Below are 21429 nucleotides of genomic sequence, written 5' to 3' on the forward strand. Positions count from 1 at the left end.
TCTTTCAGGAGTGCTAGTTCTGCAAGGTTCGCAGGAGAGCTTCTGTAAAGTTTGGAAGGTAGGAGACGAGGTACTGGCAGAAGTAAAGCTGTGAGTACCGGGCGTGAGTCGTGCTTCGGTAGCTCAGTTGGTAGAGCACTTGCCCGCGAAAGGCAAAGGTCCCGAGTTCGAGTCTCGGTCGGGCACACAGTTTTCATCTGGCAGGAAGTTTCACTATAATAATTAGTTTCAAAAATGGCTCTGAGCACTATGGGACTTAACTTCTGAGGTCATCAGTCCCCTAGAACTTAGAACTACTTAAGCCTAACTAACCTATGGACATCACACACATCCATGCCCGAGGCAGGATTCGAACCTGCGACCGTAGCGGTCACGCGGTTCCAGACTGAAGCGCCTAGAACCGCACGGCCACACCGGCCGGCAATAACTAGTTTCAGCAAAGTTCTATTGCCATCTTTACATCATCGGATACGTGAATTATAAAGCCCCTATGTATGGCTCATTGCCATCTGGACACTGAAAACTTCGAGGTAGTGCATTAAGAAAGCCATGACTGTATCAGTAAGGCGCAGAGGTGTCAGATACATCAGACAGATCACATCCACTGCTGTTACATGGTTGTGTGTTGCTAACCGGCTCCGTGCTCAGCATACACACATGTGACGGCACTGGATGTGCTCTGTCTGATGTATCTGACGCCTCTGCGCGTTGCTGATCAGTTACGGCTTTCATTTTAGTGTACTGTCTCCATGTTTTCAATGTCCAGATGGCAATGTGCCACAGTTAGGGGCGTTATAATTCACATATCCGATGATGTGAAGATGGCAACAGAACTTTGATGGAACTAGTAGTCAGGTTATAAAAATTCTATTTTGGATCTTTTTTACATCGATAAACAGCTCGCTCTCCTTCTGACAATGTCAGGTAACAGCAGAGGGTTTCTTTCTCTTTGATTTAATAAAGAGTTTCATTGCATGAACCATATTATACCTGGATTGTATTCATAACCTGGAACATTTTTTGATTAGGGAAAATGTGGAGGAATGGTTCACTTCATATCTGGAAAGTAGGTGGGTTGTCTTTCAGTGTCAACAAACGGGGTAGAGATCTGAGCTGACTGTGGTCATGTGAAGTACGCGGTGCCACTGTGTTCCATTGGCTTTCTTGATAAGTATAAGGTGTGTCCAAATGAAAAAGAGACTACAGTTGTATATAAAGCCGCGCGGGATTAGCCGAGCGGTCTAAGGCGCTGCAATCATGGGCTGTGCAGCTGATCCCGGCGGAGGTTCGAGTCCTCCCTCGGGCATGGGTGTGTGTGTGTGTTTGTCCTTAGGATAATTTAAGTTAAGTAGTGTGGAAGCTTAGGGACTGATGACCTTAGCAGTTCAGTCCCATAAGATTTCACACACATTTTTTGAGTTATATATAAAGAAATTTTAATAGCAATATTATAATCACATCCATGTGGAAGAGTAGAACTATACATAAAAGCGACCAGCTTTGGTACACCGATCCCAGAGCGTAGGATGGGAATGAATGACTTCAGGGTAGAAACTCCTGGGTTGCTGAAGGATCCTGTTTTTCACAGTGTCCTGCACTTCTTTGGCACAATTGCACCTCAGACCTTTCAGAGATTGTTTTAAGGAGCATATGATATGCGTCTCACGTGGGAAGATATCGTGGATGTAAGGAGAATGTTCCAGGACCTTTCATCTAAATTTTTGAAGGAGCTCGGGGTCTTGTGAGCCATAAGTGTCCTGGAGAAGTATTATTTCATTCCTGAGCTTACCCCTGCGCTTGTTCTTGATGGTCTGTTTGAGCCTCAGCAACGTGTTGCAGTGTTGCTCAGCGTTAACTGTTGCACCCTATGGCAGCCAGACGATGAGTAGGTTACTTTTCTGGTCTTCTGGACAGACTGCCTTTCTTCTTCTTTTTCTTCTTTGACGAAGGAATGACGCCACATCATGCTGATCCGTTTGGACGCAGGGTTGAGGTGGCGACACCACGTTTCATCACCTGCCACAATCTGAGCAGTGAAATCCGTTTCTTCTTCCGTGTATCTCAACAAATGGGTCAATGAAACCAATTCTGGCAGTCTTCTGATTATGTGATTGCCATAATGTAGCTTCACGTGGATTATGTGATGCACAGTTCCTATCGACTGTTGGACAGCAGTGTAACGTGTGATGATCGGACGATTCGTTCATGTGAGCTCCTCCACAGCCGAAATCGTGGCACTAGTGGTGACAACGACCGTCTGCCCAGGCAGTGGCATGTCCTTGATGTCCACACGTCCCATCTCATAAAGTAACAACTACGGAGTATTGGACACCATGTGAGTCCCTGCTCTCCGGACACCTCTTCAATCCTGCGACAAATCTGTGAAGCACGCTCCTTTCTGCTCGAAGAATATGAGTAACGTTCTTTGTGTTTCTAGAATGAAATTTTCACTCTACAGCGCAGTGTGCGCTGATATGAAACTTCCTGGCAGATTAAAACTGTGTGCCGGACCGAGACTCGAACTCGGGACCTTTGCCTAACGCGGGCAAGTGCTCTACCGACTGAGCTACCCAAGCACGACTCACGCCCCCTCCTCACAGCTTTAATTCCGCCAGTACCTAGTCTACTCAGGAAGTTTCATATCAGCGTACACTCCGCTGTAGAGTGAAAATTTCATTCTAGAAACATCTCCGAGGCTGTGGCTAAGCCATGTCTCCCCAATATCCTTTCTTCCAGGAGCGCTAGTTCTGCAAGGTTCGCAGGAGAGCTTCTGTGAAGTTTGGAAGGTAGGAGACGAGGTACTGGCGGAATTAAAGCTGTGAGGACGGGGCGTGAGTCGTGCTTGGGTAGCTCAGTCGGTAGAGCACTTTCCCGCGGAAGCCAAAGGTCCCGAGTTCGAGTCTCGGTCCGGCACACAGTTTTAATCTGCCAGGAAGTTTCGTCTTTGTGTTGCCCGGGAGGAACCCATAATGCAATGAAGCGTGGAAACAGCTCTTCAGCAATGAGGAAATAGCTCGACTTGTGAAACTGAGAATACCACAACGCTACCTCTAGGCAAAAGGATTCACCCACTGTGATTACATATAACGTCGCTGCAGCGATGGTCTCGCAACTGGTCATACCTTATACTAATAATCTGACACTAAATAAGAGAGATGAATCTCTCTGCCCTCTGTTTATAAGATAGAAAGTGTTATTGTGAAAAACGTGGCACGTGAAATAAAGAAATGATCTGGACTTCCGTCCAAATCAGCAGTCTTTCCTCTACGCCGAAAACGGTTTGCGGCAAAATAGTTCACTTTATCAGAGGGCTGTATTTTGTCTTGGCTCTTCTAACGGTACTATATTACGCCCACATCTCGAATGTTACGTAACATCAGAACCACCCTTTCATGTGTAAAAATTTGAGGTTGAGAACCAAAGCAGTCGACAGGGTATAAATCGAGAACTTACGACCAACCTCTGAAAATTGAGTGTGGTAGATTCACGAGAACTGCAACGTAACCTTAACGATTATATTGCAGTGAGAGCCTGGGTTCGATTCCCGGCGGGGTCGGAGATTTTCTCCCCTCAGGGACTGGGTGTTGTGTTGTCCTAATCATCACCATTTCAGCCCCCTCGATGCTCAAGTCGCCGAAGTGGCGTCAAATCGAAAGACTTGCACCCGACGAACGGTCTACCCGACAGGAGGCCATAGTCATACGACATTTACATTTCTCGCAATGAGAATGTTAACACCACAGAGCCAACGTATGTAACACAGAAAGAGTGTCGCATATATAAAGAAAATTTATCGACTGAATGGTGGTATTTGTGGTTGGCCACACAGTTAAATGCCGTTTAGCCATAGTATATTTTATAAATTTCTTCGGTATTTTTTGAGAATTGTTGTCGCTTAGCTTGACATGTATTCGTGCCAGAAAATAACGTTAAAATGCTAATTTACGTAAAGCTAGAAAACTGTATAATTGAACACCATTAATTACACTGCCTGATAATAAAGAAGTACACAGGAGAGGAGGAGCAAACGAAATGAAAGTTCACGGGGTGAAAAGATATGCCATGTTATTTCAGTGAAAACAAAATCGAGTCAAATATGAATAGTCGATTGAGCTCGTGCTATATCTGTGAGTTGAGACTTTCTCGGCGTATTCCATTCGTGAAATCTTCTCGGGTGATCAGCCGAGTAAAGGCGTCGTCTTCTCGCAACGTTTCGAAGGGTTTCGTACCCATCATCTTCAAGCGATGAAGATGATGGGTACGAAACCCTTCGAAACGTTGCGAGAAGACGACGCCTTTACTTGGCTGATCACCCGAGAAGATTTCACGTGCTATATCTATTTCGGGCATATGTGGCGATCTTTCTGGCCACGGGAGTACCTCAGAATCAAGTAGACAGTTCATAGAGACACGTGCCATGTGCGGAGAGGATTGTCCTTTTAAAAAGCGGCACAACGATATTGTGGTATAACAGGTGACCAATGAGGACGCAGAATGTCCGTGACGTACCGTTATGCCATCAGTGTTCCTTCAGTCATTACCAGTCACGACTTGAAGTCATATCCGATGGCTTTGCATACCATGATGCCAGGGTAACACCGGAACACTGCTGTGCCTCTTCAAAACATTGCAAGGATGTTACGTCTCCTCCCATTCTCCGACACGCCGACACGCCGACACTGGTCATCCGTGGTAATGCATAACTGTTATTAATCGCTGAACCCATTGCGATGCCATGCATCCCCTGTCCGTGGATTCCGGTCACGGCACCGCTCCAAAGGCAGCAGTTTATGTTGTAGTGTTAACGGGGGTCTACGAATGGGACAGCGATTTCCTACGCTAGCTGCTGCTAGTTCCCGATCACTGGTCGTGATGACCCAGAATGCTGTAAGGAGTCCCTTATTTGTTCTCGGATGGCAGGCGCAATGTGAAGGAGCTACAATGTGCTTGGTGCAGAATACGGCGATTTTCGCTGGTTGTGGTCAGATGTGACCGACCAGAACCTAGCCCTCACGTTCCAGTCCAAAATCGGGCCACTGTCATCCAGATATCCCACAAATTTGGATACTGCACGGCCAGCCAGCCGAATGCTGATTCCCAGGGAGGCCCGTTTCAGACTGTCAGGAGCTGGTAATGTCTCTCACGAGTACGCGGCATCTCAGTATCTTTCAAAGTGATCACTCAACATCTAACGCTGTTCACGTCCCTTATATAATCAGACCCAATAACAACACTAAACACTACTGTGCTCTGGTGGTCACTCTATCATAGAGATTTGCTACGCTGATATGTACACCTGCCGATGGTGTGTGCCTGTACTAAGTAAATGGATACGCAGCAATTTCTTGCGGGTACTTCACTTTTCTTATCGGGCACTGCATTATGTGTAAGTGTATAGGATTTCGTGACCGTTGTCGTTGAAGGTAAAATCTTCTAGGATGTCAGGCCGTGTCATATTTTTTTCTACTACCTCTACAAGATCGGCCTCTCGAACCCACTGCTAGAGTGCCCTGCAGGATATTTTGGTGTCACAGTCGGCTGAATAATCAGCTAACTTCAAATGGTTCAAATGGCTCTGAGCACTATGGGACTTAACATCTGAGGTCATGTCCCCTAGAACGTAGAACTGTTTGCGATCTTGCGGGCATTTGAGCAGATGAGATGTGTTCCCAGTCTTAAGTTGCTCATCTGTTCTGACTCCCTGAGTGCCCTTCAGACCTGCCGGCCGCGGTGGTCTAGCGGTTCTCGGCGCTCAGTCTGGAACCGCGCGACTGCTACGGTCGCAGGTTCGAATACTGCCTCGGGCATGGATGTGTGTGATGTCCTTAGGTTAGTTAGGTTTAAGTAGGTCTAAGTTCTAGGGGACTGATGACCACAGATGTTAAGCCCCATAGTGCTCAGAGCCATTTGAACCATTTTTGCCCTTCAGACCATGCAACACTTTTACCCAGCGGATACGGTCGTCCAGAACATCCATGATGCCCTACTCCACCTGCAACGGCAGGGGAAGGAGGTTTCTTTCTGCTGGGTGCCGGGGCACGTGGGTATTAGGGGAAACGAACTGGCGGATGTGGCTGCCAAAGATACATGTTCCCTCCCTCACGTTGTTGAATGTGCCGCCCCCCTCCATGCTGTTACCTCCCTTTTGCGTTTTCGTGTTATGCGTCAATGGGAAGAGGAGTGGCTGGCAGACGGTGAAAATAAGCTGCGTCTGGTCAAGGCCACCACGCGGCCATGGCGTACGTCCTACCAGTCATGCAGGTGGGATGAGGTTCTCCTCACTCGCCTCCGCATCGGGCACAGTCCCTTAACGCATGGTTTTTTACTCCGACGGGAGGACCCCCCAATCTGCAGTGCTTGTGGCGTCCAGATTACTGTCCGCCACATTTTACTTGACTGTCTTTTATTCTCTGACCAGAGGGCGGTGGTTTCCTTGCCACCGGATTTTCCCTGTATTTTGCAAGACGACGCAACGACTGTGGTTAAGGTTTCACGGTTTTGTGTCCTGTCCAATTTGTTGCCTCGGATTTTAGGGAGAGGATTTCAATGTGCTGCTGGGTGACTGGCTCACCCAGGTTTTATGTAAGAGGTCCGCCAGTCACGATTACCTACTTGTTTCACTTCGATTTCTGTTCTCTTTTCCTTGTGTTTCCTTTCCTTTTTTAGTGCGTTTCTTCTCCTCTTGTTTTGCCTCTGTATGTGAGGACTTGGAACTGCGTCAGGTCTGTGTCTTTTAGCCGTTCTCCTTGTTCGCTGTCCGTCTTCGTCCCTTCATCGCATGTGTTCCTGTTTCTATGCATTTGGGCGCCGATGACGTTCCAGACTGAAGCGCCTAGAACCGCTCGGCCACAGCGGCCAGCTCACCAAGAACTCCTGAAGACGATCCCAGCAGAGCGGTCGAAACGTCGACCGTATAGAAAAAGTGATGACGCTGCCTGACACCATAGAAGATTTCACCGTCAGTGTGTTTTATTCGTTTATACAACTTGATGTGCAACATTTGGTATGTTTTAGAATGCAAATAACAGACGAAGAGAGAACAGCAAACAAGTAAGTGAGTGAGTGGGCGCTCACCGGTGGGCACGGCGCTGGCGAGCAGGCTGAAGACGCCGCTGAGCACCATGGAGCCGCAGGCGAGCCACCTCCGGCCCCAGCGGTCCAGCACCATCGTCAGGAACGTGTCCGCCGGCAGCTCCGTGGCCGACGCGATCGTGAACGTCACGAACACGTCCAGCCCCAGCGAGCCCACGTTGCGCACGTGTCCGTCGAAGCACAGCGAGATCGCCATCCTGCCAGCAGAGTGCACCGCTTATAGTGACACCGAACCCTGTATCCGTTCACAGCTAGGTGGTTTAAAGTGATGGCAGGTGTACAGTAATACAAGGAAAGAGCACTGATATCCACAGTGCGTTCCATTTGTCACGCACTCAATTAATGTGAGGAGTAGTTAAACAGCTTTTATTATCATATCAAAAATTATAGTAAAAATATGAGAGTTTGGAAACAAGCCTGGCTTTCGTCGACTATGAAAAAGTATTTGACCTTATCCACAGGAAAAATCTCTGGTCACTAATGCAGAAATGAGGCTTTCCTATGCACCTGATAAAAGTATACCGACGTTTCTCTAAAAACGCCGAATAAGAATAGACACAAGAAAGAGCTGACGCCAGAAATAGAGATAAACCAGGGAGTAAGGCGAAGCTGTTGAACGTTACCAGTATTCTTCAGCAGCTACATTGAGGACGTGCTCAGGGAATGGATGGAGAGAATACCTCATGGTATAAGAATTGGTGAAAATAAATTTCCACATTCTATGATTTTTGCAAAGAAGGGAAATCAGAAAGGTGGAAGGAGAATATAGAGGGTCTATACAAGCGCGATGTACTTGAGGACAATAATATGGAAATGGAAGAGGATGTAGATGAAAACGAAATGGGTGATACGATACTGCGAGAAGAGTTTGACAGAGCACTGAAAGATCTGAGTAGAAACAAGGCCCCGGGAGTAGACAGCATTCCATTAGAACTACTGACAGCCTTGGCAGAGCCATTCCTGACAAAACTCGACCATCTGGTGAGCAAGATGTATGAGACAGGCGAAATACCCTCACACTTCAAGACGAATATAATAATTCCAATCCCAAAGAAAGCAGGTGTTCACAGATGTGAAAATTACCGCCGGCCGGGGTGGCCGAGCGGTTCTAGGCGCTACAGTCTGGAACCGCGCGACTGCTACGGTCGCAGGATCGAATCCTGCCTCGGGCATGGAAGTGTGTGTGTCCTTCGGTTAGTTAGGATTAAGTACTTCTAAGTTCTAGGGGGTTGATTACCTCTGACGTTAAGTCCCATGGTGCTCAGAGCCATTTGAACCAATTTTTTTTCTTGTAAATTACCGAACTATCAGTTTAATAAGTCACGGCTGCAAAATACTAACGCGAATTCTTTACAGACGAATGGAAAAACTGGTAGAAGCCGACCTCGGTGAAGATCAGTTTGGATTCCGTAGAAATGTTGGAACGCGTGAGGCAATACTGACCCTACTACTTATCTTAGAAGATAGATTAAGGAAAGGCAAACATACGTTTCCAGCATTTGTGGTCTTAGAGAAAGCATTTGACAGTGTTGACTGGAATACTCTCTTTCAAATTCTGAAGGTGGCAGGGGTAAAGTACAGGGAGCGAAAGGCTATTTACAATTTGTACAGAAACCAGATGGCAGTTATAATAGTCGAGGGGCATGAAAGGGAAGCAGTGGTTGGGTAGGGAGTGAGACAGGGTTGTGGCCTCTCCCCGATGTTATATAATCTGTATATTGAGCAAGCAGTAAAGGAAATAAAAGGAAAATTCGGAGTAGGTATTAAAATCCACGGAGAAGAAATAAAAACTTTGAGGTTCGCCGATGACATCGTAATTCTGTCAGAGACAGCAAAGGACTTGTAAGATCAATTGAACGGAATGGACAGTGTCTTGAAAGGACGACATAAGATGAACATCAACAAAAGCAAAACGAGGATAATGGAATGTGGTCGAATTAAGTCGGGTGATGCTGAGGGAATTAGATTAGGAAATGAGACACTTAAAGTAGTAAAGGAGTTTTGCTATTTGGGGAGCAAAATAACGGATGATTATCAAAGTAGAGAGGATATAAAATGTAGACTGGCAATGGCAAGGAAAGCGTTTCTGAAGAAGAGAAATTTGTTAACATCGAGTTTAGATTTAAGTGTCAGGAAGTCGTTTCTGAAAGTATTTGTATGGAGTGTAGCCATGTATGGAAGTGAAACGTGGACGATAAATAGTTTAGACAAGAAGAGAGTAGAAGCTTTCGAAATGTGGTGCTACAGAAGAATGCTGAAGATTAGATGGGTAGATCATATAACTAATGAGGAGGTGTTGAATAGAATTGGGGAGAAGAGGAGCTTGTGGCACAACTTGACTAGAAGAAGGGATCGGTTGGTAGGACATGTTCTAAGACATCGAGGGATCACCAATTTAGTATTGGAGGGTAGCGTGGAGGGTAAAAATCGAAGAGGGAGACCAAGAGATGAACACTAAGCAGATCCAGAAGGATGTAGGTTGCAGTAGGTACTGGGAGATGAAGAAGCTTGCACAGGATAGAGTAGGATGGAGAGCTGCATAAAACCAGTCTCAGGACTGAAGACCACAACAACAACAACAACATGATTTTTGCCAACGTCTAGGTAATCATACAGGACAAGACGAATTATGAACAGTGATTCATGGTTTAAACTGTATAAATTTGAAGATATCAGCAAGAAAAAGAAAAAAATGGCGTTTTTAGGCAAATATCCCATAGTTATCAGGAACGGAACAATAAAATAGGTGTCCCATTCCCAGGATCAAGGATGCGACAAAATTTTTTAACAAGGAAAATTTGTAAACAATAAAATTAAGACCTATATAGCTCACCCGCGAAAGAAGTGACACGAAACACTTTTTCGATCGATTCTTGAATATTGTTCATCCATGTGGGACCTGTGCAGATAGGATTGATGGAAGAGACAGAGAGGATTCAAAGAAGAACAGCATGTTTCGTCACGGGATCGCTGGAGCGTAAGCGTTACACAGGTGCTCAACAAATTCTAGTGCCAGGCGCTTCAAGAGAGGAGGCATTTTGCATCACGAAGAGGATTACTCTTGAAATTTCTCGGGAAGAGTCGGAAAGTATATACATTGAGTCATTAATATCCTGACTGGTTTGATGTGGCCCGCCACGAATTCCTCTCCTGTGCCAAACTTTTCAGCTCTCATTGCTACGTATGTCCTTAATTATCTGAAATGTCCAGCACAGGAATTATTCGAAGACAGTACCATGGGACACAGTGCAGTTGGCTAATTCCATAAGCGAGGCTCCATTATAGGAATGCTATGTCTGCTCGCAGTTGACGAAAGAACCTACGCCAACTTATGAAGATGATTACAATACAGTGATGGTGTTGTCTACAAGAAGTAGTTGAGCCTATCTAAGCAGACGGCCACAACAAAATTTTCGCTTAGTCTACAACTCTATGTGGCAAGAAACATTTCAAAATACGAGGGCTATCCACAAAGTACATTACGTTTTCGTTTGTGTCCGTTAGGGGCGCAGCTAGCGCGGCCAACTTGGTGTCATGGCATTCCGCCGCTCAGTCGGCATCCTGCCGTGCTAGTGAGAGGTTCGTGCTGTACTCTGTTGGGTTACTGTGACAGTTTGAAACGTCAGCGTTAATTGAAAATGCCGCGAAGTGTGTAGTGCGTGCTGTAATAAGGTTTCTGACTGCAAAAAACTGTACACCGATAGAAATCTATCGGCAGCTTTGTGAAGTGTATGGGGACAACATAATCACTGAAGGTCGAGTGCGTCAATGGGTCATAAAATTTAAAAATGGCCGAACTAACGTTCACGACGAAGAGCGAAGTGGAAGACCCAGCATAGTGACTGCCGAACTTTTCGAAAAAGTCGATGCCGCGGTCCGTGAAAACCGTAATTTCACAATAACGGAACTGTCTATGAGTTTTTCACAAATTTCACGAAGTTTGTTGCACGAAATCATTACCAAAAAGCTTGGTTATCACAAGTTTTGTGCAAGATGGATACCAAAAATCTTGAGAGAGATTCACAAAAATCTGCGAATGGCTGCAGCGTTAATGTTTTTGGACGCTTACGAGAAAGATGGCGACTCATTACTCGATCGCATAGTTACTGGTGGCGAAACATGAGTTAAGCATGTGAACTGCGAGACAAAATTTCCGTCAATGCAGTGGGGGCACACAAATTCCCCCCAAAAATCCAAGAAATGCATGCAGACAATGTCGGCAAGGAAGGTGATGGCGACTGTCTTTTGGGACAGAAAAGGTGTGATTTTTGTGGATTTCCTGGAAAGAGGCACTACAATAAACTCTCAAAGGTATTGCCAAACTCTGCACAACCTCAGAAGAGCAATACAAAACAGCCCGCATCTCGTGGTCGTGCGGTAGCGTTCTCGCTTCCCACGCCCGGGTTCCCGGGTTCGATTCCCGGCGGGGTCAGGGATTTTCTCTGCCTCGTGATGGCTGGGTGTTGTGTGCTGTCCTTAGGTTAGTTAGGTTTAAGTAGTTCTAAGTTCTAGGGGACTTATGACCACAGCAGTTGAGTCCCATAGTGCTCAGAGCCATTTGCACCATTTTTTTTGCAATACAAAACAAGCGCAGGGGAAAGTTGGGCTAAAAGGTCTTGTTGATTCACGACAACGCCCGGGACCACACGGCAAATGCCACTCGTGAAGTTCTCGAATCTTTTAAGTGGGAGTTGTTTCCTCATCCGCCGTACAGTCCCGACCTGGCACCGAGCGACTTACACTTATTCCCAGCAGTGAAGAAGTGGTTGGCTATGCAGCGTTTTGATGACGATCACACCTTCAAGAAGAGGTAACCACGTGGTTGAAGGCGCAGGTGGCCGAATTTTACGACGAAGGAATTTCCAAGCTCGTCCATCGCTACGATAAGTGCCTTAATTTAAATGGCAACTACAGGGTGTTTCAAAAATGACCGGTATATTTGAAACGGCAATAAAAACTAAACGAGCAGCGATAGAAATACACCGTTTGTTGCAATATGCTTGGGACAACAGTACATTTTCAGGCGGACAAACTTTCGAAATTACAGTAGTTACAATTTTCAACAACAGATGGCGCTGCAAGTGATGTGAAAGATATAGAAGACAACACAATCTGTGGGTGCGCCATTCTGTACGTCGTCTTTCTGCTGTAAGCGTGTGCTGTTCACAACGTGCAAGTGTGCTGTAGACAACATGGTTTATTCCTTAGAACAGAGGATTTTTCTGGTGTTGGAATTCCACCGCCTAGAACACAGTGTTGTTGCAACAAGACGAAGTTTTCAACGGAGGTGTAATGTAACCAAAGGACCGAAAAGCGATACAATAAAGGATCTGTTTGAAAAATTTCAACAGACTGGGAACGTGACGGATGAACGTGCTGGAAAGGTAGGGCGACCGCGTACGGCAACCACAGAGGGCAACGCGCAGCTAGTGCAGCAGGTGATCCAACAGCGGCCTCGGGTTTCCGTTCGCCGTGTTGCAGCTGCGGTCCAAATGACGCCAACGTCCACGTATCGTCTCATGCGCCAGAGTTTACACCTCTATCCATACAAAATTCAAATGCGTCAATAAACAGAACTGGCGCATATGGGGAACCGAAAAGCCCCATGTTGCAGTCCCATCGTCCCTGCATCCTCAAAAAGTACTGGTCTGGGCCGCCATTTCTTCCAAAGGAATCATTGGCCCATTTTTCAGATCCGAAACGATTACTGCATCACGCTATCTGGACATTCTTCGTGAATTTGTGGCGGTACAAACTGCCTTAGACGACACTGCGAACACCTCGTGGTTTATGCAAGATGGTGCCCGGCTACATCGCACGGCCGACGTCTTTAATTTCCTGAATGAATATTTCGATGATCGTGTGATTGCTTTGGGCTATCCGAAACATACAGGAGGCGGCGTGGATTGGCCTCCCTATTCGCCAGACATGAACCCCTGTGACTTCTTTCTGTGGGGACACTTGAAAGACCAGGTGTACCGCCAGAATCCAGAAACAATTGAACAGCTGAAGCAGTACATCTCATCTGCATGTGAAGCCATTCCGCCAGACACGTTGTCAAAGGTTTCGGGTAATTTCATTCAGAGACTACGCCATATTATTGCTACACATGGTGGATATGTGGAAAATATCGTACTATAGAGTTTCCCAGACCGCAGCGCCATCTGTTGTTGAAAATTGTAGCTACTGTAATTTCGAAAGTTTGTCTGCCTGAAAATGTACTGTTGTCCCAAGCATATTGCAAGAAACGGTGTATTTCTATCGCTGCTCGTTTAGTTTTTATTGCCGTTTCAAATATACCGGTCATTTTTGAAACACCCTGTATGTAGAAAAGTAGTAATTAAGTTGGCTTTCATCTGTATATAATAAAAAATGTTTCCAATACTTTATTTACGTATTTTTAATTCCAAAACGTAATGTACTTTGTGGATAGCCCTCGTACACGGAGCACCACAACATATCACAAGTTTATCTGTATGAACTAGCAACTGAATTGGGTAAACAGGAGAGTCGATCACAGTGAACCTACAGAACTAAATAAGGAAACAAAACAAAAATGTGCAAAGAACAAGACGGGAGAGTGTGTGTGAGTTTGTAAAGCAGGAGAGAGAAAGAGAGAGAGAGAGAGAGAGAGAGAGAGAGAGAGAGAGAGAGAATGACATTTCAGTCGAAGTTGTATGCGGTGAGCCTGATTTCCGCCTCATCTCTTTCTTACCAGATGATGATTAGCAGAATGGTTATCCTCCTGAGTCTCGGAGTTCTGAAGAGGTCCAGCACTGAGTAGCTCTTGTCCTGCTCCTCCTCTTTGCAGATCTTGTGACAGCTGTCCTGCAGACCGGAAGTAACGTTACAGTGTTACGTTTAGTTTCCAACCAGGCAACAACCTTTTATCGACATATCAACCTCCTACTTACTTCAAAATCCTTGTAAATTTGGGGATCGATTTTCTTGCCGTTTATTTTCTCAAATTTCTTCATAATTCGTAAGGCTTTGTCGATTTTTCCTTGAGACACTAGCCACCTGCAACATTCAGAGAAACAGATCGCAGGTGCTACCATAATGTATGAAACCTAGTGTTCAAGAATTTACTAGTAATTATATAATTGCAGAATACTGTTAAGCGTCCCGGTAAATACTTGCTGTACTGGTGTTTATAACTAGATTTCAAAGATAAGATGAGTCGCTGTATGAATGAGACTACAAAAGCATTCTACAGACTAACAGACAAAAGCAGGAATGTACTTCGAAATGCGATTTTGTTTTCCTTTTCAAGTAAATAATTTTTCTCCAGTGAATTCAAAATACACTAAATAATTTATAATTCCGGGTTTAAATTCACGTGTAGTCTACATAATGATGTGTTTGCGCATACTCCAATGAGTTTAAGAAGCGGTGCCATTAAAATTCCATTCAGTACACAGACACGATCGACCTATAAAACCGAATGCCATTGACACGATAATACCTGTGGTGAAGGTAATGTGTAGGATTCGTTTAGTGGAATAAATTTCCTTGAAAGAGGTCATTTGCCTGCATGAGGCTACTTTCAATCAAAAAAAGGCATTTGTTCGTTCGGTTTCATGACCTGAAATGGCTGTAAACCCTGCCCTGGGCATTGTAATGAATCTAGATCCATCGGAAGTTCTTCTCAATTAATGAATTGCACGATACTACTTAAATTTCAGCGAGACTTGCGTTAATTTTCTTACATAAATTATGTATGTCGTATCTGTGGACGTTCATAGAGTTTTGTGATAGTCACACACAATTTTTCCGTCAATATTTTTTATGATTTATATAACAATATGTTATAATGTATCTATTATATTCCATGAAAGTTATTGGATGTATTATTAACAACAAATCGTCTGAAAATGAATCTACATTTGCAGTATTTTTGCCATTCAGTTTTATGTTGTTGTTGCTGTTGTTGTTGTTGTGGTTTTCAGTCCTGAGACTGATTTGATGCAGCTCTACATGCTACTGTATCCTGTGCAAACTTCTTCATCTCCCAGTACCTACTGCAGCCTACATCCTTCTGAATCTGCTTAGTGTATTCATCTCTTGGTCTCCCTCTTCGATTTTTACCCTCCACGCTGCCCTCCAATACTAAATTGGTGATCCCTCGATGCCTCAGAACATGTCCTACCAACCGATCCCTTCTTCTAGTCAAGTTCCACAAGCTCCTCTTCTACCCAATTCCATTCAATACCTCCTCATTAGTTATGTGATCTACCCATCTAACCAGCATTCTTCTGTAGCACCACGTTTCGGAAGTTCTATTCTCTTCTTGTCTAAACTATTTATCGTCCACGTTTCACTTCCATACATGGCTACACTCCATACAAATACTTTCAGAAACGACTTCCTGACATTTAAATCTATACTCCATGTTATCAAATTTTTTTTCTTCAGAAATGCTTTCCTTGCCATTGCCAGTCTACGTTTTATATCCTCTCTACTTCGACCATCATCAGTTATTTTGCTTCCCACATAGCAAAACTTCTTTACTACTTTAAGTGTCTCATTTCCTAATCTAATTCCCTCAGCATCACCCGACTTAATTCGACTACATTCCATTATCCTCGTTTTGCTTTTGTTGATGTTCATCTTATACCCTCCTTTCAAGACACTGTCCATTCCGTTCAGCTGCTCTTCCAAGTCCTTTGCTGTCTCTGACAGAATTACGATGTCATCGGCGAACCTCAAAGTTTTTATTTCTTCTCCATGGATTTTAATACCTACTCCGAACTTTTCTTTTGTTTCCTTTACAGTTTACTCAATATACAGGTTGAATAACGTTGGGGAGAGGCTACAACCATGTCTCACTCCCTTCCCAACCACTGCTTCCCTTTCATACCCCTCGACTCTTATAGCTGCCATCTGGTTTCTGTACAAATTGTAAATAGCCTTTCGCTCCCTGTATTTTACCCCTGCCACCTTCAGAATTTGAAAGAGCGTATTCGAATCAACATTGTCAAAAGCTTTCTCTAAGTCTACTAATGCTAGAAACGTATATTTGCCTTTCCTTAATCTTTCTTCTAAGATAAGTTGTCGGGTCAGTATTGCCTCACGTGTTCCAACATTTCTACGGAATCCAAACTGATCTTCTCCAATGTCGGCTTCTGTCAGTTTTTCCATTCGTCTGTAAAGAATTCGCGTTAGTATTCTGCAGCTGTGACTTAGATAGTTCGGTCATTTTCACATCTGTCAACACCTGCTTTCTTTGGGATTGGAATTATTTTATTCTTCTTGAAGTCTGAGGGTATTCCACCTGTCTCATACATCTTTCTCACCATATGGTAGAGTTTTGTCAGGACTGGCTCTCCCAGGGCTGTCAGTAGTTCTAATGGAATGTTGTCTACTCCGGGGGCCTTTTTTCGACTTAGGTCTTTCAGTGCTCTGTCAAACTCCTCATGCATTATAGTATCTCCCATTTCATCTTCATCTACATCCTCTTCCATTTCCATAATATTGTCTTCAAGTACATCGCCCTTGTATAGACCCTCTATATACTTCTTCCACCTTTCTGCTTTCCCTTCTTTGCTTAGAACTGTGTTTCCATCAAAGCTCTTGATATTCATGCAAGTGGTTCTCCTTTCTCCAAAGGTCTCTTTAATTTTCCTGTAGGCAGTATGTATCTTACCCCTAGTGAGATAAGCCTCTACATCCTTACATTTGTCCTCTAGCCATCCCTGCTTAGCCATTTTGCACTTCCTGTCGATCTCATTTTTGAGACGTTTGTATTTCTTTTTGCCTGCTTCATTTACTGTATTTTTATATTTTCTCCTTTCATCAGTTAAATTCAATATTTCTTCTGTTACCCAAGGGTTTCTACTAGTCCTCGTCTTTTTACCTATTTGATCCCCTGCTGCCTTCGCTATTTCATTCCTCAAAGCTACCCATTCTTCTTCTACTGTATTTCTTTCCCCCATTCCTGTCAATTGTTCCCTTCAGTTTTATATAATTACAAAATATCTGTTTCCATTTATATTTCTATTTATTTTACTATCGATATGAAATCGACATTGTTCAGTAACAGGAAGTTTCTAATTTTATATTTATAGATTTTGTAACCTTTGTCACTTGACATTACTACTAAAAATCTTTACATAAATGTAAACTTTCGGAAAATATTATTGAATTTAAATTTGCTTGATAATATAAAAAAACAAGGAAGTCTTCTAAATCATATTTTGACTTACGGTATGTTCTCGAAGAATCTGGAACAGCTGTACATTCTATGTTATACTATTTTTGGCTTCAAGCGCCTAAGACTGTTTTGAAAGGCACTTCAGTTCAGGTTTTTGTAGTGGATCACTTTCAGATCGTTTCATTCGAGAAAATTTGTTACGAATTTTCGATGAGTTTGGAAGTGTTATGTTTGGTTTTGATCAGTGATGTTTTGGAAAAAACTGTGAAATGTTATGTGGAAGGATTAATGAACTGCAATTTTACTAGAAAGCTATTTATCTCTCAGGCTGTTCATTTAAAAGAGCGCTGGACGTTGGAATTGAAGATTACCTCGTAATACAGGTCGCTGAAGCCACCTTGAAAAGTTAAGCACAGTTTCGAAGTTGTCATGTAATTTTACCCGCCCTTAACCTAGAAAATAGTTGCTTACATAATGACGAATGTCACTTAGCAGTGTTGTTTAGCGAATATTTATCGTATTGCAATTGTGGAATATTAAAGGGTGGTGCATTATGAAATGTTTTATGCCGCACATAGTTAATCTACATCTACATCTTCATCTACATACATACTCCGCAATCCACCATACGGTGCATGGCGAAGGGTACCTCGTACCACAACTAGCATCTTCTCTCCCTCTTCCACTCCCAAACAGAACGAGGGAAAAATGACTGCCTATATGCCTCTGTACGAGCCCTAATCCCTCTTATCTTTGTGGTCTTTCCGCGAAATGTAAGTTGGCGGCAGTAAAATAGTACTGCAGTCAGCCTCAAATGCTGGTTCTCTAAATTTCCTCTGCAGCGATTCACGAAAAGAACGCCTCCTTTCCTCTAGAGACTCCCACCCGAGTTCCTGTAGCATTTCCGTAACACTCGCGTGATGATCCTAACCTACCAGTAACAAATCTAGCAGCCCGCCTGTGAATCGCTTCTATGTTCTCCCTCAATCCGACCTGACAGGGATCCCAAACGCTCGAGCAGTACTCAAGAATAGGTCGTATTAGTGTTTTATAAGCGGTCTCCTTTACAGATGAACCACATCTTCCGAAAATTCTACCAATGAACCGAAGACGACTATCCGCCTTCCCAACAACTGCTATTACATGCTTGTCCCACCTCATATCGCTCTGCAATGTTACGCCCAAATATTTAATCGACGTGACCGTGTCAAGCGCTACACTACTAATGGAGTATTCAAACATTACGGGATTCTTTTTCCTATTCATCTGCATTAACTTACATTTATCTATATTTAGAGTTAGCTGCCATTCTTTCACACCCAGCAAAAATCCTATCCAAGTCATCTTGTATCCTCCTACAGTCACTTAACGACGACACCTTCCCGTACACCACAGCATCATCAGCAAACAGCCGCACATTGATATCCACCCTATCCAAAAGATCATTTATGTAGACAGAAAACAACAGCGCACCTACCACACTTCCCTGGCGCGCTCCAGATGACACCGTCACCTCCGATGAACACTCACCATCGAGGACAACGTACTGGGTTCTATTACTTAAGAAGTTCTCGAGCCACTCACATACTTGGCAACCAATCCCATATGCTCGTACCTTAGTTAGGAGTCTGCAGTGGGGACCGAGTCAAACGCTTTCCGGAAGTCAAGGAATATGGCATCCGTCTGATACCCTTCATCCATGGTTCGCAAAATATCATGTGAAAAAAGGGCGAGTTGCGTTTCGCAGGAGCGATGCTTTCTAAAGCCGTGCTGATGCATGGGCAGCAACTTCTCTGTCTGAAGGAAATTCATTATATTCGAACTGAGAATATGTTCGATAATCCTGCAACAAACCGATGTTAAAGATATTGGTCTGTAATTTCGAGGATCCGTCCCTCTACCCTTCCTAGTTAATAATAAGCAGAGCGCCTTTTTCAGTAGCAGTGAAGTGTCCATGCTTATAGCGGCTACTGGCTGCTACAGCAGTTGGTGGTGCGCCCTACCTGGCACTCTCCGGAACCACCCAGGGCGTGACGAGCGCCAGCAGCAGCGGGACAGACGTGGCGATGCAGAGCAGCTTCCAGTCGGCCACGAAGTAGGCGATCCACGGCAGCAGGCACGACGCCAGCGTGAAGTACAGCGCGATCGACATGTTCGCCACGAACGTGCGCCACTGCGGACCCACGTACTCCAGCACTGCGCACACAACACGCAGAGTCCGGTTATTCCTTCCTGTGCTTCGAGGTACACACAAACACAGTTACATAGTAAGTTGTGAAAAATAGAAAATGCTGTCGTAAACTCGATTACCCCGTTCCGAGATCTGCCTTTCTGACAAACCCGTAAAGAAATGCAAACAAATTCGTTTTTAAAAAATATTTCGTACTAATTTGTTAACAGCGGCAGATCGTGTTGCCTAAATATCACTTCAAAACTGTAAATAATCAAGAGCTTACACCATTCTTTGTTTATAACTTTTAGAATGTCATTAGTCTTTGATGCCTAAATGGTGCAAATGGCTCTAAGTAGGGGGTGATCAAAAAGTTAGTATAAATTTGAAAACCGAATAAATCACGGAATAATATAGACAGAGAGGTACAAATTGACACACATGCTTGGAATGACATGCGTTTTATTAGAGCCAAAAAAATACAAATGTTCAAAAAATATCCGACAGATGCCGCTTCATCTGATCAGAGTAGCAATAATTAACATAACAAAGTAAGACAAAGCAAAGATGATGTTCTTCACAGGAAATGCTCAATATGGCCACCATCATTCCTCAACAATAGCTGTAGTCGATGAATAATGTTGTGAACAGCAATGTAAAGCATGTGCGGAGTTATGGTGAGGCACTGGCATCGGATGTTGTCTTTCAGCATCCCTAGAGATGTCGGTCGATCACGATACACTTGCGACTTCAGGTAACCCCAAAGCCAATAATCGCACGGACTGAGGTCTGGCGACCTGGGAGGCCAAGCATGAGGAAAGTGGCGGCTGAGTTCACGATCATCACCAAACGACGCCTGCAAGAGATCTTTCACGCGTCTAGCAATATGGGATGGTTCTAATAAAACCCCATGTCATTCCAAGCATGTGTGTCAATATTTACCTCTCTATCTACATTATTGTGTGGTTTATTAAGTTTTCAAATTTATACTGACTTTTTGAGCACCCGGTACTATGTGACTTAACATCAGGGGTCATTAGTCCCCTAGACTTTTACTTAAATCTAACTAACCAAAGGACATCACACACAACCATGCCCAAGGCAGGATTCGAACCTGCGACCGTAGCAGCAGTGCGGTTCCGGACTGAAGCGCCTAGAACAGCTCGGTCACAGCGGCCGACCTTTGATGCCTAAAGGCCACTTAAAAATTGTAACCCATTAGGGAAACTAACCTTAATATTCGACATATAAGATGTTTAGTGTCAAATTGAGAGGCAATGAGTAGATAATTTAGACAAGAAGAGAAGAAGCTTTCGAAATGTGGTGTTACAGAAGAATGCTGAAGGATCGATGGGTGGATCACGTAACTAACGAGGAGGTACTGAACAGAATTGGGTAGAAGAGGTATTTGTGATACAACTTGACTAGAAGAAGGGATCAGTTGGTATGGCACATTCTGAGGCATCAAGGGATCACCAGTTTAGTATTGGAGGGAAGGGTGGAGGGTAAAATTCGTAGAGGGAGAGCAAGAGATGAATACACTAAGCAGACTCAGAACGATGTAGGTATGCCGGAAAGTGGAGCCCTACTATTTTAGCAGAGTACTGCTGGGCTGTCATAAGGGATGTTCCCGAGTATGTGCACAAAAGTCAAGCCAAGCGAAAACGGTCATCTTCTGAATTTATCTCTGAGCAAAATATGTAATTGTACATACTGTACATAGGGACATTTAACATTTGTAATCCTTTATATACGCATTTGTGACCAGTTAATTTATATATTTTCTTTTGTACTTTACACAGTTATGATACAAAGTATTTTAATTCATGTACTATTATGTTAATTTTTTCTTAATATTTTACTTTTGCACTTCCAGAATGGCACTGAAATTCATAATTGTATAACACATAACATACTTCAAGTAATTATTCATTTAAAATTTGTTATGCCGAATCTTGGAACATGCATATTTAGTTAGTGAGTTATTTATACAAAAATGTAGATTACTTTAAAA

The 21429-nt window shown here is 43.9% G+C and overlaps 1 protein-coding gene across 1 annotated transcript in view; it reads right to left on the bottom strand.

Moving 5' to 3' along the window:
• Positions 1-21429, bottom strand: part of LOC124595040 (organic cation transporter protein-like) — a 155357-nt gene that overhangs the window by 26776 nt on the left and 107152 nt on the right. The window contains exons 4-7 of the mRNA XM_047133603.1: positions 19249-19441; positions 14007-14112; positions 13808-13920; positions 7075-7289 (exon numbers count right to left, since the gene is read on the bottom strand). Coding sequence (XP_046989559.1) covers positions 7075-7289; positions 13808-13920; positions 14007-14112; positions 19249-19441 — 627 coding nt within the window. The remainder of the gene's footprint in view (positions 1-7074; positions 7290-13807; positions 13921-14006; positions 14113-19248; positions 19442-21429) is intronic.

This window comes from Schistocerca americana, chromosome 2 (assembly GCF_021461395.2).
Source record: "Schistocerca americana isolate TAMUIC-IGC-003095 chromosome 2, iqSchAmer2.1, whole genome shotgun sequence".
NCBI lineage: Eukaryota > Metazoa > Arthropoda > Insecta > Orthoptera > Acrididae > Schistocerca > Schistocerca americana.